This window comes from Cryptotermes secundus, unplaced genomic scaffold (genome assembly GCF_002891405.2).
Source record: "Cryptotermes secundus unplaced genomic scaffold, Csec_1.0 scaffold295, whole genome shotgun sequence".
Classification (NCBI taxonomy): domain Eukaryota; kingdom Metazoa; phylum Arthropoda; class Insecta; order Blattodea; family Kalotermitidae; genus Cryptotermes; species Cryptotermes secundus.
The window spans coordinates 232,951-257,127 of NW_019729213.1; the positions used below are offsets into that span (position 1 = coordinate 232,951).

The window sequence follows — 24,177 nt, forward strand, 5'->3', positions numbered from 1 at the left end:
CCCTCTCCAATAACTAACCAACTACAGATCACATTTCTTTTGATGCAGAATACTCGCGTAACTCTTCGGCCATTTTGAATAATATATTATGCCGAGTCGATTTTTCCTCAAAATAGAAGAAACACTTATCAAGTATAATTATTTTTATATATCTCTTATGAATGATATATGTATAGAGAATTGCATTCTCCAAGAATGTTTAAATTTGTTAACAAAATGGATTGCCAAATTAATGAATTTTAATCAGTAAAATAGAAGACCTGCAGTTCTTAAATAAGAATTTAGGCTTTTAAGCTATACTTAAATGCAAAGGATAGAAAGGGTTTGTAGTGAATATTGAATAATATGAATACTAGAATAACAATTTAATTCATGTTAAAATCCATATTTCTGTGTGTTTATATCTTCCAATCTTAGGCATGGTGTCTCCTTACTTTCCTGCTGTATACCATCTCAGTTCGTTCGCACATCACCCTCTCGCCGTGAATGTATCCTTCGCATATCATTATCCAGTATCCTTCCATGAGAGGCATATTTGCCACTCCTTCCACATCAATCGGATGGCGGTGAAATTTATAATGCCCCTTTGAGAGAGAAAGAAAAGTATTTAATTGAGTTTCATATTTTACACAGATCAGTCGCAAATACTGACCATAGCGGAACTTGATTCCTTATCGAAAGGTTTCTTTTTTTATTATAAGATTCGAAATCAGGTTTTCGCAGTGAAAAGGCAGTATCCACACTTCTGAGCTATGGTATGGCCATCTGCATATAACTGAATATAAACAAACTCCGTGGTTTTAGTCCGCACGCGAACTATACCGACCGAGCGACTGACGCTTGTCGGCGAAGTTAGTGCCAACTTAAGCGGATAGAGGGTGTCGCGTGGTCAGCGCAACGGATCCCCACGGCCGTTAATCTCGGTTTTCGAGACCGGAGCCGCTATTTCCTAGAAATAGCTCTTTAATTATCCGCAAGAGGCTGATTGGGCCCCTTTCCAGGAATATATGTTAAAAGCACTAATGCCGACTTCCAAATAAATATTTTAGGTATTTCATTATTTTCTACCTAATATGAATTAAATTTTATGGAGACTGCATACTTACTTTTGGTATTGGGCAGTGTGGATCAAAATGTTTCAGATCTTTTACAAAATCAGACCACACTTGTCCCTCTTTTGGAAGTTTCTTGCAGAAATCGTTTATCATTGTTTCTGGAAAATCTTCACACATATGTCTGTCTAACTTGCTGGGACACTTAGTTAACATAACTTTCAACTGAAACATACCAGACATGTTTATATTAATCTTCCATTCATCTAGACAATAACCGAATGCGTCGGTTCACTGTTCATGTACCACTAGCAACTAGCAGTTTAAACCTGTTATACAGTGTGTCCACAAATTCCCGTCGGGGTTTTGAAAAATTGTGGCGCGCAAACAAATTGAGCTAGCCACATGCGTTTTGCAGCAGATCATAGAGAAACTCTGGAAGTTTTTTACTGACTTAAGTAGACCTCGATGCGTGCTCCCTTGGTAGCACGGAGAACGTCCAGACGATATTCGAGCTCTTGCCATGTTCTGTGGAGCATGTCCGCTGGAATAGCCGGGATCGCATTCCTGATACAGGTCTTCAGGTCATGAAGTCCGTTAACTGGTGTTCAGAACCCACTGATCTTGACAAAACCCCGCAGGAAAAAATCTGCATTCCTAGACAGGACATTTCCAAGAAGATGGATCGGCAGAGACCGTCCAATGCCTTGGCCTCCACGTTCACCACTGGATTTTTTCCTGCGGGGTTTTGTCCAGAGCGTTGTGTTCCGAACACCAGTTAACGGACTTCATGACCTGAAGACCCATATCAGGAATGCGATCCCGGCTATTCCAGCGGACATGCTCCAGAGAACATGGCAAGAGCTCGAATATCGTCTGGACGTTCTCCATGCTACCAAGGCAGCACACATCTTGGTCTACTGACGTCAGCAAAAGACTTCCAGAGTTTCTCTATGATCTATCGGAAACCGCATGTTGCCAGCTCAATTTGTTTGCGCGTAACAGTTTTTCAAAACCCCGTCGGGACTTTGTGGACACACTGTATTCAGAGTAAGCCGATCACAGTGGCCGAGCGGTTTAAGGCCTTAAATATCTTCGCACGCGCGAACACTGGGATCATGGGTTCGAATCGCACTCAAGGAATGGATGTTTTTGTATGTGTTTATTCTGTGTTTATGTGACGGTAGCGCCCTTGCGATGGGCCGATCACCCGTCCGATGAGACCTACCGGCTGTCTAAGAATAAGAAACAGAAATGAAACCAAGCGTTTCACGGATGCCCTGTGCTCCAAGTGGGAGCAGCAGGAAAGAAGACAGAGATAAATGGGTGGACGGGCGGACAGACAGACAGACATAGATAGATAGATAGATAGATAGATAACTCGTACGATTCGCAAAGTATAATTACAATGATCAATTCAAGGATGATGATGGGCAGGGAATGTAGTACGAATGAGGGTATTGCTGGGAAAGCCAGAAAGAAATAGACCACTAGGAAGACCAAGACATAGGTGTGTGGGTAATATTAAAATAGATCTTAGATATGATGGTGTGGTATGGATTGGATTGATCTGGCTCAGGATAGGGACCAGCGGAGGGCTTTTATGAACACAGTAATAATCTTTCTGGTTCCATAAAATGTTGGAAATTTCTGGAATAGTTGCACAACTGGTGGCTTCTCAAGAAGGGCTCAGCTCTATGGAGTTAGGAGTTTTGGTGAAGAATGTTGTATTTCATGAACGCGACATGGCATTCAAGTACATAGTAGTTGTTGGTATGGTCTTGTATGTGTAATATATTTTGGATGTGCAATGGAGTGTGCGTTGTGTTTCAGTTGTTTTTTGGCGTGACAGTTATCTTAGGTGGTGTGTACTAAGTAGTGGAATTCTACGAGCTATGTTGCCTGTTATGATGTGTCCTGGTTGCAGCTGGTTAGAGTGCTGCCAGGTAACTTCCAGTTACTAGTAAACGGCTTAAAAGACAACGACTGGCTTTCCTATTTAAATTTAAACGTGTACACTGCTCATTATATACTTAACCGGTACTCGAACGCTCCCCCCTCCATTATTCCAGTTGATACGTACATGACATTCGTCAGTAGCCTTCGGCTTTTAGTAGAGCAGTCTGCCATTAATTTTCCATCTTACGTCTCATTTTGTTAACGTCACAGTGAACACAAGTAAGTTTATGAGATCATAATTGATGTGTGTGTGTCCCCCCCCCTAAACTTTTGAATATATGGTTACGTAACGTATCCGTCGGCACAAAAAGAAAAATGGTATTACAGTTAAAATCAGTATCGCATAGACTGAATTTTATTGTTTACCGCTGCGTGTTTCGGCGCTCATGGGACCATCATCAGGCAGTGTATGTAAGAAATACTATAAAGTTAATTGAAATCATAATATGGATCCGTGTTGGGGTGCAACGCGTCGGTATTATAGAAGTTGTAGAAAAATTGTGCCATGCGTTATGATGAAAAATTACTATATATAGAAAAATTGGAAATACAAGTATTAGAGTGTACAAGAATTCGTATTTAAAATATTCGTCGAGATAATTAAAATATGTTGGATATTACGAGTATGTGATTTTATAATACGAATAAGGTAAAGTTGTCCCTATTCTTAACTCATTAAGCACTAAGCCATGAAGGCGTATGGGGAGTGGATGTATAGATCCACATTTTCTTGACCTCAGCACTAGTTGGAGGTGAATTGTGGGTTTCACGCCCCGGAAGCTTTACCCCCAAGGAAAGAGCCCCCAATTCCCATTGTATAGGAGGTTGGGTGGGCCCCATAGCCGGTCTCCAGGACATGGAGAAGAGAAAATCCTAACCCCACCAGGCCTCGAATTCGGACTCCTCCGTCCTCAAGCTCGTAGCCAGTCGCTATACCGACTGAAGGATTCCAGCTCCTATAATACGAATAAAGATTGAGATATTACACTACTAAAATAACTAAAGTTATAAAAGTAATAAAAATGTTAAAAAATATTAAAGTAATAAAAATGTTAAAAATATTAAAGTAATATTATATAAAATTATTATGGAGAGTACAAGGATAATCCCTCCTATAGAGTTGAAGGTTCCAGTATGGGGTAGATCATTTGAATCCACTTCGTTTGTAGCTTCTCATGATGTGGATGCTGTTCGCCTAGCGTAGTGCTGTGTTGAATGTATTATGAATCTGGGGGCTGCTCCAGTGTGTTAATTTGTATGCTAAATAACGCCTTGGACATGGATCGTAATGCATTGTTTATTATCACAACATGTAAATTCCTGAAGCAGTCTGTAGGAAACTTCGTATGTATATGATGGCACCTGAACTCTTCTCAGCAGCGTTTTTCATAAATCCCTCCCATCAGTCTGTATGTATATCCCCACCTAACGTCGCTTGGTAACAGCTCGGTAAACACGTTCACGCAACAGTAGAATTGTTGAACGCGTCTTTTTCTATACTGCCTCTGTCGTATCGAATGTAAGTATGCGATTAGTTCTTCCAAGGGCTTCTTGTTTTTGTAGTAAAAGCTATCCCTGTAAGAGGCCGTGGAGGCCCATAGGGTTGTGAAACGTCTATTCTCCCACATTTTCTAGACAGTCGGCTCACAGATGGCTGTAAAGTTGTCAGCCCTACGTCGCTTGGCAACAGCTCGGTAAACACGTTCACGCAACAGTAGAATTGTTGGACGCGTCTTTTTCTCTACTGCCTCTGTCGTATCGAATGTAAGTATGCGATTAGTTCTTCCAAGGGCTTCTTGTTTTTTGTAGTAAAAGCTATCTCTGTTAAGAGGCCGTGGAGGCCCATAGGGTTGTGAGACGTCGATTCTCCCACATTTTCTAGACAGTCGGCTCACAGATGGCGGTAAAGTTGTCGGCCCTACAGGCAGGCCGCCCTTTACCTCCCAGGAAGATTCCTGGTACTCATTTCTGTTAGACGCTGAGTCGACCCCATGGCCATAGTGCGGCTGGAAGGGTTAGGTCAATTGTCAAAAAATCCACCTCATCGGGACTTGAACCCGCAACCTTCCAGCTTGTAGCGTAGTGCCTCGACCAACTACGCTACCACGTACCCCTTTGTTTATTGAAGTACACTAAATGTTTGAGCTTTTCCTTTGCTGGGAGATCGTACTGTATTATCTTCAGCGTGACATCAGACGTAGCAGAGCTATGCGTACGTTGTGTGCTTATCACGATGCCAGCCGTGTGACGAATGAAGAGTTTTACGCCGCGAGTCTTTAAGATAACGGCTTAAATGTTGATTGTTTAGCTGAAGTGATTTACGTAATACGGCGTTTTAGTTCTGTGTGTACATAAAATTAGAAAAAGTAGCTGCTGCTATTTCACAGCCTTGAAATGGTGTTGGAGGGTGAAAGTCAGTGTAATGCATTGAGGCAAAAAGCTGTTCTGTGTGTTTAAGTTCATTGGGGGATATTATGGTTCTGGTATTCAGTGGTATGGCTTTATAGTCTGGTAGATGGTTACCATTGTTCTTCATGTTAAGGTTAGAAGTGTTCGCCTGTACCACATAAACATAAACTGTTACGAAGTACGTGAATCGAGACTGAGTGTGTGAAAGTAAAGTCAAAATAGTAGCGATTTTCGAATTGTATGGAGCTTTTGTTAATACTTATTTTAATACTATCGAAAACACCCGTTATTGGCCGAAGTTTTTCTCAGAATGAACTCTGTAGTTAATGGAATTCACTCGTATATTATGGCAGTTTCATGTATATGTATATTACGAATTGACCAGTGTTCCATTATTTTCTGTACAATAGGCACATAGTGATCGCTTGATGCATTAAACAGCTGTTAAGTAACGAAAGCACGACTAACATACCTTTACTTACTTACTTACTTTTTTTTTTTGCTGTTAGAGGAGCATCATAACTTGTACTCCTCTCCAAGTATAATTAGAATGATCAACTCAAGGAGGATGAGGTGGGCAGGGCATGTAGCGCGAGTGGGGGAGAAGAGGCATGCATATAGGATATTGGTGGGAAAGCCAGAAGGAAAGAGACCACTGGGAAGACAGAGGCGTAGGTGGGTGGACAATATTAAAATGGATCTTAGAGAGATAGAATGGGATGGTATGGATTGGATAGGGGCCAGTGAAGGGCTATTGTGAACACGGTAATTAATCTTCGGGTTCCATAAAATGCTGGAAAGTTCTGGAGTAGCTGCAGAATGGGCGGCTCCTCTAGAAGAGCTCAGCTCCATGAGTGAGCAAGTTAAATCGTTACTTTACCTACCTTAAAACTGTCCGTCACCGGTACCTCCACATCCAGCGTACCACTTATGGCCATTTTGTTTCTTCCAAGTTGTTCAATGACGATGTCATTAAGTCTGATTTTTCCATTAGGAAGGTCCTTACAGTTCTTGGTTGTCTCAAGCGACATTTCGATACGGTCCTGAAACATTTCGATTTCAGCTTCAGCTAAATCCAATTATATAGTCACATCAGAACTTAGAAATAAATTTTGCTTCTTATTTCTGAGGTAGAGTAAAGCTTCTAGTATTTGTTGAATGTAACCCAAATGTTATAATTAACTGTGGGTAATGTAAGATACTGTCTTCCGGGTTCATACACTCGGTGTTAGGTTTTCCTTGTCATCCCACAGCAGGTTCTGAATGCATACGAAAATAAAATGTAATTCACATAACAATTCTAAGTGCATTTCTTATTCTGTTTAACATTCTGCACTCGTATGCTGCACATACGGAGGGCACGAAATATGAAAAGCAAAAAATTAAAGGTTGGTTTTACGGGGGAGGGGGATGTGTCAGATATAAGTACTCGTAGTGTGAGCCTCCTTTCATTGGGGCCTAATTTGTGTTGTTTCTTGAAGACTGAAAATACTGTGACAAATTTAATTTCGATAGGGTACACCAAAAAGGACCTTTATCTGTCACCGATTTCTGTAGCCACTGTGTTTGAACTCTTAAAATGTGTTAAAGGGCATTTCGGTATGGCGACAACTGTATGAGCTAGAAGTGAGTTTACGAATGCGTGAAGTATCGAAAGGGTGACGGGCTGATGTTTTGAACAGCGTTTGGGTTTCGACGGGCTGATGTTTTGACGGACGTTAGGGTTTCGACGGGCTGATGTTTTGACGGACGTTAGGGTTTCGACGGGCTGATGTTTTGACGGACGTTTGGGTGTCGACGGGCGGATGTTTTGACGGACGTTTGGGTGTCGACGGGCTGATGTTTTGACGAACGTTTGGCTGCCATCGACTGTAACGTGTTGAGATTAAGCAGATGCCAGTCGGCGCTTCTGGGAAATCCAGTTAATTGGCATTCAACACATTGCATCTTAAATGGGCCTCAGTCATGGAAAGCAGCTGAACAAGAAAGGTTTGAGGCTACCCCGAGAATATTGTGATAGAATGTGGAAATGTATAATCCGCTGGGCAAATTTAATTGTAAAGTAGGACAATTACATACGAAAATAAGATACGGCGAACTATTGTGTAATTATTTCGTTCAAAATGTAAAATAAAATTATTTTCAATTTATGACACCCGATCGTGTATACATAAAAGAGGTTCTGTAGTACACGCCGCGGGGTTTTTCTGATCTACCCCATGCATTTTACATGTTTCGTCCATTTAGTCCTTGGTTTGAACACCTTAGTCGTGTCTGGTATAAAGTACTGCACATTATGGTGTGCGGCTTCGGATGTGCCGGGAAAAATGTGTTGTTTGATCTTGTTCATTTTGTGCTTTCCGTGCTAGCCTGTATAGACCTACCCACAAAATTTTCGTATGGAAAATATTCTTAGGATTATGAAGTCAAGGACGATGAGATGGTCAGGGCATGTAACACGAAGGGGAGCGAAGTGCAGTGCATACAGGATGTTGATAGGAACACCTGAAGGAAAGAGAATACTGGGAATATCTGGAATTAGATGGGGGATATTATTAGAGTTGGTCTTAGATGAATAGGCTGTGGGTGTGAAATGGAAGCTTCTCGCTAAGGACGAAGACCTGTGGCGTGCTCTTGTGAACACAGTAATGAACCTCTTGGTTCCATATTGTGTGGCTGCACCACCGTTGGCTTCTCAAGAAGGACTCAAGTTTTAATTTGGCCCACCCACTTACTTTGTGAGAAATTTTCTGAGGATTTGATATTTAAAATTTGTGAAATTACGGCGGAATGAAAACTTCCTGAAAGACGTTTCTGGTATGGCGATGAGTGCCAGTAAAGGTAAGCAAAGCAACAAACTCCGTGGCCTGTAGTCCGCAAGCGAACTATACCGACCGAGCGACCGCAGCCTATCGGCAAAGTTAGTGCCAACTTTAGCGGATAGAGGGTGTCACGTGGTTAGCGCAACGGATCCCCATGGCCGTTAATCTCGGTTTTCTAGACCGGAACCGCTATTTGCTTGAAATAGCTCCTCAATTATCCTCTCGAGGCTGAGTAGACCCCGTTCCAGACCCACTACTTCTCAGAAAATCTGGTAGCACCGGGAATCGATCCCGGGACCTCCGGATCTGTAGCGTGGAACTGTGACCCCTAAACCACAGAGGCGGTCAAGTAAAGATATCATGTGACAATGTTTGAACTCCCGGTCAGATGATTTTACGTTCACTAGCGATTCTTCAGTATTGTCAGTGGTTAACTTACTGATCGTTTTCTCTATCAACAAATATAATTGTACGTGATGTACTTACGTAATCTTCGTTTTCTGTATTTGATTTTACTGCAGATACAGCGACCAGTGCAATTACAGCGAAGCAGAGGTACCCCATTTTGTTTACTACTGTTCAGATTCAGTCTCACATCAATGCGATACAATATCCCTGACAGCATTTATATACGTATATTGTTGTATGTTGCTTATCTAGCGTTTATTCATGCGTCCCTGATAATCTGCTTCGGAGAAACCAGTTGTAACCCGTTACGTAGGTAACGCGCGAAGCAATTTTTTTTTTAATTCGCTTAGTGGGGGGTGGAGTCCAACTGGGTCCACTCGGCACGGCGGCCACTGATGGGCCTATTTGTAGCCTGCCACGGGTGATTATGATGATGGAGAATTTGGTGGAATGAAGATTGGTAAGGGAAACCGAAGTACTCGTAGAAAACCCGCCCCAGCGCCATTTTGTCCACAAATCCCACTTGACGAGACCCGGGATCGAACCCGGGCCGCCGCGGTGGGAAGCCAGCTACTAACCGCTTGAGCTATAGCCAACGTGACAAGTAACTTCCACGTAGGTTTCGCATTTGGACGAATATTTATTGGACACACACTTTACACTTACAAGAACAAGTATTCACAATTATTATTCAGTATCACAATTACTGCTTCTGCTAGAACCCAACTGTCCACTGAACTCTGTGACTGCTAGAAGTCAGCTATATCTCGACGCCTGCTAATGCTGCCTGTCTGAGTCTGAGTCTCATTTTACGACTGACGGTCAGTCGGCCAGTCTGTCTTGGCATAAAGCAGCCATCTGGGGCTTACGACCAGATCTTTATTACTGTTTGACAGTTACGGTCTTATTTCTTGTGGGCGCCCTCTCTGACGAGAGGACGGGCCTTTTCTTTTGTATGTGCTGCCAGTCCTAGTCAGCGCAGTCTTTCTCGGGTCCGAGTCCCTTGGTACTCGAGACTATATATTACTGTCTCAAATTTGAGACTTCCCCTTTCGTCGCCTCCTTCGACTCTCAGGGTCACGCTCTGTCTGTCAGAGTCAAAGTCTGCGAGCAGAGCAGAAGCTTAATGCCTGCAATCAGCCGGCACAGTCACTCCTGGCATCGGGCCCTGCTGGGGCAGATGGTTTAGATAACATGGCTGAAGAGTACATTGGTGTGAGCGAGGCGCTAAAACTGGTGACGCCATTCAGTGGTAATAAAAAGGAGGTCCTCACGTTCATCTCCAATGTGAATATTGCATTTGAAGTTATGAATCCCAATCACCAGGACAGATTATACAAATTTGTATTAACTAGAATCAGTGGGGAGCCGAGAACGGCAATAGCACATCGACATTTTGACAGCTGGGAAGAATTACGGGAATTTTTCAGAAATACCTACATAGAGAAACGTACACTAGATTTCCATGCGAATCAATTATTCAAGGCTAGGCAAAGAAAATCAGATAGTATATCACGATGGATACAAAAAATTGAAACGTTAGATTCGGAATTTCGGGAAGCTATACTTACTGAATGCACGGACGAAGAAAGGGCTTGTATTTTAACAATTTCGGATCGTTTGCGAAATATTTGCTTTATGCAAGTTTATATTCCGATAGAATACAGACAGTTGTCCGCAGCCGAAATCACGATGATTTCGACAAAATAGCAGAAACCGCTCTGGAAGAGGAAAGTGCAATTATTTCTAAACTAGAAAGATACAGAGGGCAAGATTGTGACTCACTATAGTGCACTATTTGCAAAAAGGTGGGACATGTAAGTAGCAAGCGTTAAAAAAACGGGAAAATAAGGTAAGCCAATTTTCCGTCAAGAAGAATAAACAGACACGAGAAATCATATGCTTTGCCTGTGGAGAAAAGAGTCATTTTGCTAAAGAATGTAAAAATCGAGGAAGGAAAAGTCAGGTCAAGAAGGCCAAAGATTAGAGACCATGGGAAACGGGGGCGGACTGTCAGCTCACAGTCGGCAGTTATTCAGGAAGATTAAAGTTCTTACTGGACACGGGGGTTGATATTTGCATCGTAAAGAGTACAAACTTGTTAGGGACTGCTGAGTTCGATCCCCAACAAAAAGTAAAAGTCAAAAGTAGAGATGGTTCTATCGTGGAAACACATGGCATAGTGAACATATGTATCCACGAAGGGGAATCAAATACTTTCTGCAACACACTAGGGCCAAAGTTACGATAGTACAATGATAGAGTCAGATTCAAATGAGTGTGCGGAATGGACTAAGAAAATAATGGATAACGAAATAGTTCAAGGAACTATAGAAATGAAGAAATTGACTCTACCTAGGTGATCCGAAAAAAAATTGTGAAGTTACCGGTGGAAAACGATACAGACGGCCCGGAAGGAATTAAGAAGATAGTTCAAGGGGGCTGTGGAAATGAGAAAGTTAAACCTACGTGGGAGATCAGATGTAATAGTGAAGTTACTGGTAGAAAACGGTACAGACGGGAAGGAACGAATAATAGATAAGTCTAAAATGTCTGACGGAGGATAAGGATAAGTGGTAACCGTGTTGTTACTAGTGTGTTGAACACAAAAGAGACAGAAGTTGCATTAGACAATGCCAATGGAAAAATTTGAGAAATACGATACAGATGAATTCCACGAAGGAAATCCCAATGAGTATGTAGGATCATAGCCATGGTGAGAAATAGGTGAGGTTTTGGCAAAGTTACGATTAGATCACCTCAATCCAGAGAAGGAAATTATAAGGAAAATTTGTAGGGACTATCACGACATATTTTATCTGCCAGGAGATAAACTAAGTTGCACGAATGCAATAAAGCATTCCATAAATGCGATCCGGCATGAGTCCCATAAATACAAAACCGTATAGGTTACCCGAAGCCCAGAAGGCTGAAATAGATAAACAAATAGACAAGCTACTCCAGAATGAGTGAGTGAAGACAGCAACTCTCCGTGGAAATAGTCCGCTGTTTGTGGTACCTAAGAAAGACGACGCGAGTGGGGAAAAGAAATGAAGACTAGTAGTGGATTTTAGAACGCTGAACAAAAAGACAATTGGTGATGCATATCCACTACCAGACATAACTGAGGTACTAGATCAGCCAAGAAAGTCGAAGCTAACAACTATTTTAGTTATTTGGATATGATAATGGGCTACCATCAGATTGAGCTGAGTGAGGAGGAAAAAAGAAACCGCTTTCAATACAAAAGGTGGACATTGAGCGTACAAAAGACTCCCTTTTGGGTTAAAGACAGGTCCTTCGACTTTCCAGAGAATGATTAACAATGTATTATGTGGCTTAACAGGTACCCGATGCTTTGTATTTTTAGATGACATCGTGATATGTGCCAAATCTTTCAGTGAGCACGATGAAAAATTGAGGGACTTTTCAGAAGGATTTGGAAATACAATTTGAAACTCCAGCCAGACAAGTGTGAGTTCCTTCGTATCACAGTAAGTTACCTAGGTCATGTAATCACCGAAGAAGGTGTGCGACCGGATCCCAAAAAAGGTTGAGGCCATAGAAAATTTTCCACGACCTACTTCATCTAAACAAAGTTATCTGGGTATGGCCAGCTATTATCGGAGATTTATGTCCAGTTTCAGTAAAATTGCCGCGCCCTTGTACAAGTTACTTAAAAAGGACGTCCGCTTTGAATGGTTAGACGACCAAGAAAATGCTTTACACGGACTGAAACAGAACTTGACGTCGCGACCCATATTGCAGTATCCTGATTTTACGAGAGAGTTTATATTGACCACTGACTCTAGCAATGAAGGTGTAGGAGCAGTGTTATCCCAAGGTCAAATTGGGAAAGATTTTCCAATTGCCCATGCCAGCCAAAATCTGAACAGGGCAGAGAAAAATTATTCAACCATTGAGAAGGAACTGTTGACAATAGTTTGGGGAATAAAACATTCTACACCCTCTCTGTATGGGAGGAAATTCAAAATTGCGAGTGATCACAAACCTCTCGCATGGACAATGAACATAAAAAGATGCAGGTTCAAGGCTACTACGATGGAGGATAAAATTGGAAGAATATGATTAAAACTCCGTGGCCTGTAGTCCGCAAGCGAACTATACCGACCGAGCGACCGCCACTTGTCGGCGAAGTTAGTGCCAGCTTTTGCAGATAGAGGGTGTCGCATGATTAGTGCAACAGATCCTCACTGCCGTTAATCTCTGTTTTCTAGACCGGAGCCGCTATTTTCTTGAAATAGGTCCTCAGTTATCCTAACGAGGCTGAGTGGACCCCGTTCCAAACCCACTACTTATCAGAAACTCTGGTAGCGCTGGAAATATGGTTGCGAGATAATATACAAAAAGGGGACATCAAACAGAAATGCCGACGCGTTGAGTAGGATAAATGGAATTGTTGTAGAAAATAAAGGGTAATCACAGCCAGAAATATAATGACGAAGTAAAAAGGCAAATTTTTTAAGAGTATCATGGTGCACCATTAGGGGGACATCTTTGTATGAACAGAACCTACAGTGCAATAAAGAGTGAGCATTTATGGCCGAACATGAAGCAGGAGATTGAAGACTATGTTAGAAAATGTAAAAGTTGCCAAATAAATAAAGTGTTAGGTCCTCAGTAAAAAGTGCCAATGGAAATTATCGCTACTGCCAACTAACCTTTCGAAAAATGTTTGGACATAGTAGGACCATTACCAGAAACACAGAAAGGGAATAAATATATACTAACCTTTCAAGACAAGTAAATTTCTGGTGGCGATACGTATGCAAAGACAAGACGCAGAAACAGTATCACAGGATTTTGTGACGCATGTTGTTTTGAAACTAGGAACGCCTAGCAAAATTTTGACAGACAAAGGACCAAATTTCCTGAGCGAGGTATTCAGGAACACCTATGAGATTTTAAAAAGAAATAAGTTGCAAACTATCCCTTTCCACCCGGAAAGTAGTGGAGGTTTGGAAAGAAGTCTCAGGATCCGGAAGGAGCATTTACTACAGTACACAGATGAGGAGCAGAGTAAATGGGATGTATAGGCCGCGCCATAGCTCAAGCGGTTAGTCGGTGGCTTCCCACCGCGGCGGCCCGGGTTCAATCCCGGGTCTGGTCAATTGGGATTTGTGGTGGAGAAAGTGGCGCTGGGGCGGGTTTTCTCCGAGTACTTCGGTTTCCCCTGCCAATCTTCATTTCCACCAAATTCTCCATCATAATCACCCGGGGCAGGCTACAATAGGCTAAAATACAAAACCTGCCATGCAGAGAAATTTGGACTTGATGATATAAAGAGTCATAAACGCACAAAAGGGTATTTTGCAATCCCAAATAGTTTTACCAAATTTACTTGTGGAGACATTACAAAAAAGTGCTTCAGTATTTTCAAAGGATACCATGGCACCATTCACTTTCAGCAAGGATTCAATCAGTTTGATTTCGAAACTGTGTGATATTCACATTTACATAAAAGATGGAATATTAAGTTACATAATAAGCTTACCTTTAATGAGCAGAGGTACATTTAAGGTGTTTCGATTGATACCACCGCCAGTGGGTATAGAGAAAAATAGGTTTGTTTTCCGTGAAACAGGTAATGAACTTTTGTATGTTGATCAAATAAGATAATATTATTTTGCCACAAGTTGAGAGGAATTAAGACGCTGTAAATTAGCAGAACCAAATGCATACATATGTAAGCAAAGTCAACCATTATTGAACAGTCACATGCAGGAATCACGTGCAATAAAATTGTTGCCACCACGACTAAATATTCCAAAAATTTGTGATACAAGAATAGTACAGGCCGGCTGCCCTTTACCCCCATGAAGATTCTTGGTACTCATTTCTGTTAGAAGCTGAGTCGACCCCCAGGGCCATAGTGCAACTGGAAGGATTAGGTAATTTGAAAAAATGCACCTCATCGGGACTCGAACCCGCAATCTTCCAGCTTTGTAGTATAGTGCCTCAATAAACTACGGTACCGCGTGCCGCCATGACTTTGTCTGTTACGACAATTCAAACAGATCTTTCCTCAAAACTTTTCTTATTACAGAATCTTACCATTTACTTTAATTTAGTTTGATTTTTTATTTTTGAAGACCAGTTTTATCATCGCCTGTTTTTAACAAGGAAACAAACTCATTCAGCTTCAGATGCAACCAATGCAACCAATTCCATCTAGAAACGGAATGAACGTTCAACCGATAAAGAGGTTTCCCGTCTTTTAAGGAGCCCCAGAGGTTCATTGCCATCTTCTCAAGAGCATGTCATTGGATCCTATCTCTAAGCAGTTGTATCCACTGTACATTTACCCAGTTTTAGATCCATTTTAATATTATCCCCCATGTATTCCTAGATCTCCCAAGGGATCTTTTCTCTTCAGATTTTCCTGATAAAATTTTGCGTGTATTTCTCATCTACCCCATGCATGTTACATGTTTCGTCCATATAGTCCTTGGTTTGAACACCATAGTCGTGTCTGGTATAGAGTGCCGCACATTATGGTGTGCGGCTTCGGAAGTGCCGGGAAAAATGTGTTGTTTGATCTTGTTCATTTTGTGCTTTCCGTGCTAGCCTGTATAGACCTACCCACAAAATTTTCGTATGGAAAATATTCTTAGGATTATGAAGTCAAGGACGATGAGATGGTCAGGGCATGTAACACGAAGGGGAGCGAAGTGCAGTGCATACAGGATGTTGATAGGAACACCTGAAGGAAAGAGAATACTGGGAATATCTGGAATTAGATGGGGGATATTATTAGAGTTGGTCTTAGATGAATAGGCTGTGGGTGTGAAATGGAAGCTTCTCGCTAAGGACGAAGACCTGTGGCGTGCTCTTGTGAACACAGTAATGAACCTCTTGGTTCCATAAAGCGCTGCGAATGTACATATTGTGTGGCTGCACCACTGTTGGCTTCTCAAGAAGGACTCAAGTTTTAATGTGGCCCACCCACTTACTTTGTGAGAAATTTTCTGAGGATTTGATATTTAAAATTTTTTAAATGACGGCGGAATGAAAACTTCCTGAAAGACATTTCTGGTATGGCGATGAGTGCAAGTAAAGGTAAACAAAGCAACAGACTCCGTAGCCTGTAGTCCGCAAGCGAACTATACCGACCGAGCGACCGCAGCCTGTCGGCAAAATTAGTGCCAACTTTAGCGGATAGAGGGTGTCACGTGGTTAGCGCAACGGATCCCCCCGGCCGTTAATCTCGGTTTTCTAGACCGGAACCGTTATTTGCTTGAAATAGCTCCTCAATTATCCCCTCGAGGCTGAGTAGACCCCGTTCTAGACCCACTACTTCTCAGAAAATCTGGTAGCACCGGGAATCGATCCCGGGACCTCCGAATCTGTAGCGTGGAACTCTGACCCCTAAACCACAGAGGCGGTCAAGTAAAGATATCATGTGACAATGTTTGAACTCCCGGTCAAATGATTTTACGTTCACTAGCGAAACTTGGATATTGTCTGTGGGTAACTTATTGATCGTTTACGCTATCAGCAGCTCTAATTCCATAGGCTTGCGTACGTGATGTACTTACGTAATCTTCTAGTTCCGTATTTGATTTTACTGCAGATACAGCGACCAGTGCAATTACAGCGAGGCAGAGGTACCCCATTTTGTTTACCACTGTTCAGAATCAGTTTCCCATCAATCCGAAACCATGCCTGACAGCTTGTATTTATATTCTTCTACAAGCCTCTGAATAAACATTTTATTATTATTGTTTTAATATGTGGTTCACTGTCATTTCGATATAATAATGCCAGTTTGCGTCATGGTTTCATATTTCCCTCCCACAGCATCCTCTTCCTCTGTTTTGCTCCAAACATTCCTTATCTTTCCTCTCATCTTCCACTTTTATGTTTAACTGTGTGGTCGTATCAACTTCTGTGTATGCTTCCCTTTTTTTTTAGGCATTTGTCTTTGGACGTACGAGATAATTGAATAATGAGGACACTCGTAACTATATTTTTCGTCATATTTCAGACGACTGGCAAAGACTATGATAATTGTGAAATTTCAGAGACGTTGAGGCACTGAGAAACCGCTCCTATGATCTAGTGGTCAGAGTTCCAGAATACAGATCCAGAGGTCCCGGGTGCGGTTCCCGGCGCTACCAGATTTTTTGAGAATTAGTGGGTCTAGAACGGGGCCCACTCAGCATCGTGAGGATAACTGAGGAGCTAGTTGAATGGAAAAGTATCTATCCTCTATCCGCAAAAGTTGGCAGTAACTTCGCTGACAAGCGGAGGTCACTCGGTCGGTATAATTCGCTTGCGGACTACAGCCCACGTAGTTTGGTACTTGCGTGAATACACCTTCACTCGGTTATAGGGGACTCTGGCAATAATGAGCACCCTGTGAACCCTATTAGTCCATCATAACAGATGTTTACTGCATATACTTACTTCTGTCTGTGTTTACTTCCAGACCAATCTCCCTGATAGAGGATTACAGAGCTCATAACACGAGCAATTACAGTTTTTTATCCTTTAAATGTTTTTTTTCCCCCTTGGCACTACAGCCCCAGTGTGCCTAGGCCTACCTCCATGAACTTCTCCGTTCACTTCGGTTTTTCTAGATCTTACACATTCGGTAGGACTCCTTGGGCGGGTGATCAGCTCGTCGCAAGGCCTCTACCTGTACACAAACATAAGAACCCTAGAAGTGCACCAAATTGCAAACTCTAAGTGGTCCTTGTATCATGGCAGAGGACATGTTTAAAACATGGAGTTTTCTTTCGATTTAGTTTCGATCGCTCAGAATACATCGTAGCGTATTGAAAATCGTTGAAAGCAATTGTGTGCGGTTGTCTTTGGAAAATGTTTTCGTAGATAAATTATTTTAGTGCATGAAATGTTGCTATATATTTTTTTAGTCGTACATTTCAGTACAGAAAAATGATATGAATAAAATAATTTCCATTTTTTTAACAAATAGCGTGACTTCCTGATAGGAATGTTTCTGATAGCTCAGCGGAAGTAACAGGTTTCTTTTTTCGTTGTGATATGATAAACTTTGTTCCAGTTTGAATAGCATTTTTTTATAACTTGGCAGCAGTATTCCCGCACTTGGATCCTATTTAGGTTATGCATAATACCAACCTGCATTTGGACAAGAAATGTCACTGACCATGTCATGGCTTAGGCGTTTAGTCGCCGAATTCCCACCGTTGCGTCCTGGCTTCGATCACAGACCAAACCATGTGGGATTTACGGTGGACAGAATGGCACTGGGGAAGGTTTCCTCCGAGGACGTCGGTTTCCCCTGTTAATTCTCATTCCAGCAAGTCCTCCATACTTTTCTATCATCCGGTACTGACACAATATGCCAGTTAGTGGCCGAAGTAGCAAGTTGACTCAGTCTCACCCCACCCAAAGAAACTAATATATATTGTCACGTATTTAAGGTTGTAACTGTAGACGGGGTATGGATTGGATATTGGACTTGTTGACCGCTTGTATACACCACTCGAAACTGCAAGTAATTACAGCGCCATTGCTAATCTCCAAAATTCATAGATCACCACAGCACCAACTAAACATTTTTCCAGCCTGCTGTGTCTTCAACAGCCGCTCCCTAGCAACGGCCTTTAACAGTGGAGATTCTTCAGCTTCCCGCGCTCACGTCGTTACTGTCCGGCGAATATCCCGCAACTGAACTCTTATCAACTATCAGTTCGACTATAGCGCCATCTCTTCTCAGCCTCCCTTGCGGAGCTCGACTCCACTGCCAACCTAAACTGACTGGATTCCTGGCTGGGGGCCATTTCACAGACTGACTTTCAACTGAGAACTGAAATTGATTGCCCCAATTGTCTTCTTTCTAACAACTCTGCACGGACCTCATAGAAAAAAACGTAATTTGCATTGTAACTATTGTGTGCGTCTCATTTCCACGGGAACGTGTTTACCTAGCTGTTGCTCAGAAACGGCCGTTTGTATATTCGTCTATTGCATAGCAACGGCTGTAATCGTTTTTTTTTTTAAGTTCTTTGCGTTGCAACTGGTCTGTACGCCACAATGTGAATTGAAAGGCACTGTTTGTTTACGTTGATGGATGTGCGTATGTGAACTGGTGTCCGTGAGATATATTAATGGGGTTAGGTTACGACGAAAGCGACGCGTAAGAGACAGAATTGTATACGAGGGTGGAAGATATAACACAACTGAACTGATCACATTCAAAAGACGAAAGATATGTAAAGCAGATATTAAAGTATAGACCAAGGCGGAGGACGGTTACATAAAACATCTACAAAAATGAAATTTATTTTCAATTCTGTTTACTGTCCACCATGCAACAACATCAAGATTTAAAATCAAACCATTTTTAAAATTCGTCAATGCACTACATGTTTCGGCCTACAGGGTCATCATCAGGTGCGTTGAAATTTGGGGGAACTTCTGTGTCTTCCGCCCTACTGCGATCCGTGTTTTCATGTTTATAATATTTTTAATGAAAGCAGTGTTGTGACCGCCTCTGTGGTCTAGTGGCCAGAGGTCCCGGGTTCGATTCCCGGCGCTACCTGATTTTCTGAGAAGCAGTGGGTCTGGAACGGGGTCCACTCAGCCCCGTGAGGATAATTGAGAAGCTATTTCCTTGAAATAGCGGCTCCGGTCTAGAAAACCGAGATTAACGGCCGTAGGAGTCCGTTTCCCGGACCACTAACTTCCCCGGCAAGCAGCGGTCCCTCGGTCGGTATAGTTCTCTTGCGGACTACAATCCACAGAGTTCAGGTTTTAGTTTTATGCCAATAACCCGAGGTCTCTTAAACAATATAACGCATGCAATAAAAACCCGCCTAGCCGATTTTTGAGTGTATTCCGAAAATTGTCTGTATTGCATTTTGGAAAGCTGGAGGATATAACTTTAAATTTAAATCATAAAATCAACTTTCGACACAATTTACGACAGTGTTAAGCACAGCGTCGGTCACGGTAGCCGAGCGGTCTAAGGCATGTACTGTCTTCGCTCGCTTGGAAACCGGGATCGTGGTTTCGAAACCCACTCAGGGTATGGATGATTAGTTTGTGTGTGTGCGTGTTTTTCTGTGTTTGTGTACAGGTAGAGGCCTTGCGACGAGCTGATCACCCGCCCAATGGGTCCTACCGAATGTGTAAGATCTAGAAAAATCGAAGTGAACGGAGAAGTTTGTGGAGGTAGGCCTAGGACCACTGGGGCTGTAGTGCCAAGGGGAAAAAAATATACAGGGTGTCCCAGGAGGAATGTGCCAAACTTCGGGAGGGTGTTCCTTATGTTAAAGTATGCCGATATAACCCAAAACACCTATGTCCAAAGTTGAACGGTTACGGAGATAATGGCCCAAGAAAAGTGTGGTCTTCTGGCAGGTCCAAGCACTGTACCTCGCTGTACCTCTCAGCTGAGAGCCCTTATCTATGTTTGTCCTTGAGTGCGATGATACTCCCTAGCCGTGCTTATGTAGTTGGCTCATACCAGAACGCGCAGTCAGCACGTTACGTCATCGCTTGCCAGTCATGTGTTATGTATACTGCTTGGAAACCTAAGGACAATTATGACATGGCGAGCGAGTATTTTGTACTTCACTTTTATGGCTTTCCGTCACTCACAAGTTAGTTTGATGTTACGTACATTATTAACATTACAGAATCCACATATTCCTGCCAGTTTTAATATGTATTTTGTAATCAACAAGTGTGTAACCCCGGTCAAAGTTTGACACTTCTCTGGCCATTATCTCCGTAACCGTTCAACTTTGGACATAGGTGTTTTGGGTTATATCGGCATACTTTAACATAAGGAACACCCTCCCGAAGTTTGGCACATTCCTCCTGGGACACCCTGTATAAGCACAGCAATTGCGCCAGTATACGGTAAGATAATGTTAAATTAAGAAGAGTGTATTGTAGCGTTGTTTTCTGTACCACGATTAACATGTCAATTGCAGCAAATCACATTTTGTTACGAAATTTTTGCATAATTATTGACGGTGCACGTTAATTACAGTTGTCGGCCAGAGGTAGGACAGGGTGATTGTACATCTCAGTATTTTGTGCATTGCGTCTGGGAACGGCCGTTAATCTCGGTTTTCTAGACCGGAGCCGCTATGTCCTTGAAATAGATGTTCATTTCTCCTCACGAGGCTGAGTGGACCCCGTTGCAGACCGACTACTTCTCAGAAAAAATTTGTAGCGCCGGTATTCGAACCCTGGACCTTTGAATCTGTAGCCAGGATCTCTGACCACTAGACCATAGAGTAGGCATGCTAGCGTTAAGTGTCGTTCTGCTTGTATTTCTGTTCAAGCGTTAGAGGAACCCAGTTCCGCCCGCAAATATTTGTGCCCAAGACAGATAGGAAGATATTTTGTGTAGGAGTTCTCAGTTAATTTCTGGAATTAGAACTAAGAAACTGTTGTTGCTGTCTGTTCCAACTTACGTCCCCCCCTTTGGAAAAGCCAGTTCCCCATAAGGAATGTGTCGCGACTCATTTGTTAACATGAATGCGTAGCAGGTCTGTGGAATGTCACAGCGCAATTGTAAGTCTTAATTGATGCCGACAATACAAGAGCCAGTTCACTATAGTGAACGTGTCACGACTGATTCGTTGTTGTGATTGTGTAACAGGCCAATCGGATGCCCTATTTATGCCACAGAAGTAATAAGAGTGGAGGTGCAGTATGGCCTCTGAAAGCATAGAAGACCCCATTTTCATAAATGGTACAACCATTACATTTAGTGTTGTGGAAATTTCGATGAAGAATTTAGATTAGTTTGTGTTGTATTTTAAGTTTTGCTTCGACGTATGTAACACGATGACACTCGTGAATTTGAGGTGAAGGTATAAAACATTAGTCACTAATCATACAGTAGACTAATCGAGCAGCTGGACTTTAGGATGACACCCGAAGCTTATAAAGAAAAGCTCAAAATTATCTGATGTTGAATTGAAGGCATTTGTTATTATTGTCACGTGTAGGGTGATACGGCCAAGGAGAATGGCATGTTCTAGCGCGGATGATTGGATTTATTAACACTTTGGTTACAGTCTCTCTTAATCACTCTCAAATTACAGCTATCGCTGATTTACACACACTCCATAATCCACTGTTACACGTACACTAGTCCTCTCCTGGTAATGCAATTACAGCACAGGAGCTAGCGCTTCAAATCACTCCAACTGTTACAGTCTTCTCATCACACAGGAAATCTTCACACAACGAACTTTCCTTGACTATCTTTTACCGAGAACTCTCTCACTGTCACTTAAACACTCTGAAGTCTGTTCAGAGTCAAAGCCACAATGCGATTGACGGTCAGTCAGTAAGTCTTGGTGTCGAGCCCAATTTGGGGCTCATGACCAGATATTTATTACTTTTTTATAGTTACAGTCCTGTTTCTGTGGAGCACCTGCTCTGATTTGAGGACGGTTCTGTCTTTTGTCCATGCTGCTGGTCCTTGCCAGCGCCGTCTTTCTGGGGTCAGAGTCCTTTGGGACTCGCGGTCATATTTTACTGTCTCACATTTGAGACATTTCGTCGCCTCCTACGACTCGCAGGGTCACGGTGGAGGTATTCGACGCCGCCTCCACACGGGGTGAAATATCTTCTGTATAGCCTCCGCACCTACTACGCACAGAAAGTAGCCTCTGTTGTTGTAAAGGAGTGTTTACCGCGACGTTGCGTAACAGCGTCCGCGCCGCCGACCCCATAGAAAACGCCGTACTTCTATTGTTGCCTTGCGTGTATTCGGTCGCGAGGTGTTAAACGATCAGTTACCTAGCAACGCTGTGTCCATCCACGTTACAGTATTTTTATTTGGATCACGAAAGACGCCGGAAGGCTGTTTAGTAGTGCGGCACAACGCTGTCGTGTTCTATTAATATCCAATTTTTATGAAATTCTTCCTCAAATCCGGGGAATTAAGAATACGGTCAATATTTCAAGCTGTTGATTTTCAAATTCCTAACGTACTTGCATGCTAAATCCTAAAATAAAATGTTTTCTGAATACTTGTATAAAATAACCCAAGAACGGTTTGGCCCCAAATATTTACAAACTATTTAATTTTTATCTCTATATCTAGTCCTTATTCTGTTATCCGTAAGCGAGTAAGGTCTCCAATTTCACGGCACATAAATAAAATGAAGACTTCTCGGGCTGTCAGTAGGGTCCGTACTCATGAAGAACCCGATTTTTCGGAGACAATAAGAGGATACCAAATCAGAAACCAGGAAATTAGACAAGGTCTTAAAGTAAGCGCATTACCACAGAAGTTGGAAAAAATCCCGTTGCAATGGCTTGGTCATGTGCTATGCATGGTTGACAATATTCGTTCGACTAAATATGTCGAATACACGACTACGTGGGCGTAGAGAGAAAGTTCGGAATGTCCAGATCAGAACTGTATTCATGAGGGAAATTAAGAGCAGATTAAATTCTGGAAATGCTTAGTGTCATTCAGTTCAGGACCTTTTGTGTTCTCGCCTTCTATGTGAAAACACAGAGATGGAAATATGTAACACTATATAATTTTGCCAATAGTTTTTATGGCTATGAAACTTCGTCTCTCACATTAAGAGATTAGATAGACTGAGGTTCAGAATTATTGGTTTTTCTACTTTGTCCGTCGTCCGGTATTCTAAAAGCCAGAACACAACATTTCGGTAACTGGATCTATTTCCTTCCTGACGTATGAGGGGAGACACCCACTCCGCTGGGCCACTTAGAAACAGCTAACCTCACTCACTGTTATAACTACAGTTATGTAAATGCCTGAGAACAGGCATTGTCAGTGGGAGATAACAGAAAAATATGGAATTCAAACCGTGATAAAGCATTCACAGACATGAAGAAGATAGTTTCAGGCATATGCGTGCTCTGTCACAATTTTATTCTAAAATTTTCCTGATAAAGCATGCACAGACACGAAGAAGATAGTTTCAGGTATGTGCATGCTTTATCACAACTTTATTCTAAAATTTTCCTGTTATTTCTCACTGACAAAGCCTGGTCTCAGGCATTTACATAACTGTAGTTATACCAGTGAGTGAGGCTAGCTCTTTCTAAGGGACCCAAACGGAGTGGGTGTTCCCCCCCCCCTGACGTGAGGAAAGGAACAGATCCAGTTTCCGAAATGTTATGTTCTTGTTTTTAGAATACCGGGCGATGGACGGAGTTCAAAAACCCAGTAATTTCTAGTGTTGTATACGCCATTATGAGAACCCTTTAAAATAGACTGAAGTTGTTCGGAAGTGGGACACTGAGAAGATTATTTGTACCTTGGGGGGGGGGGTGTTAAATAATAGGAAGTTGGTGAAAATTTTATAATGAGGAGTTTCAGGAGATATACTCTTCGCCGAATATTAGAATTTTCAAGTCTTGGAGGATGAGATTGGCAGGGCATGTAGGACTAAAGGGAGGGGAGTGCACACAAAGTTTTCATAGGAAATCCTGAGGGAGAGAGACCACTAGAAGAATTAGACGTAGATGAGCGTAAAAGTAAAAGTAAAAAAAAAAAAAAAAAA

At 42.2% G+C, this 24,177-nt stretch overlaps 2 protein-coding genes across 3 annotated transcripts in view; one reads left to right on the plus strand and one right to left on the minus strand.

The window, feature by feature from the left end:
- The window catches only part of LOC111865391 (protein furry), a 284,199-nt gene that overhangs the window by 195,763 nt on the left and 64,259 nt on the right, over positions 1-24,177 (plus strand). The window lies entirely within an intron of this gene.
- LOC111865394 lies at positions 347-16,341 on the minus strand. 2 transcript variants are annotated; one of them, XM_023853374.2, is made up of 4 exons: positions 16,210-16,341; positions 6,305-6,463; positions 1,107-1,277; positions 347-584 (listed from the first exon to the last, which is right to left on the minus strand). In XM_023853374.2, the coding sequence occupies exons 1-4, from the start codon at positions 16,285-16,287 to the stop codon at positions 414-416; spliced, it is 579 nt and encodes a 192-aa protein (XP_023709142.1). In that variant the 5' UTR covers positions 16,288-16,341; the 3' UTR covers positions 347-413. The 2 variants fall into 2 exon arrangements, with proteins under 2 accessions (XP_023709142.1, XP_023709143.1); XM_023853375.2 differs by lacking the exon at positions 16,210-16,341 and adding an exon at positions 8,729-8,848.

Excerpts from the sequence above, each read along its gene's own strand:
- LOC111865394 (XM_023853374.2), bottom strand. The coding sequence starts at position 16,287 with ATGGGGTACCTCTGCCTCGCTGTAATTGCACTGGTCGCTGTATCTGCA. Across the intron at positions 6,464-16,209 it reads ATACGGAACTAGAAGATTAC|GACCGTATCGAAATGTCGCT; the intron begins GTAAGTACATCA and ends GAAATGTTTCAG. Across the intron at positions 585-1,106 it reads CACACTGCCCAATACCAAAA|GGGCATTATAAATTTCACCG; the intron begins GTAAGTATGCAG and ends TCTCTCTCAAAG.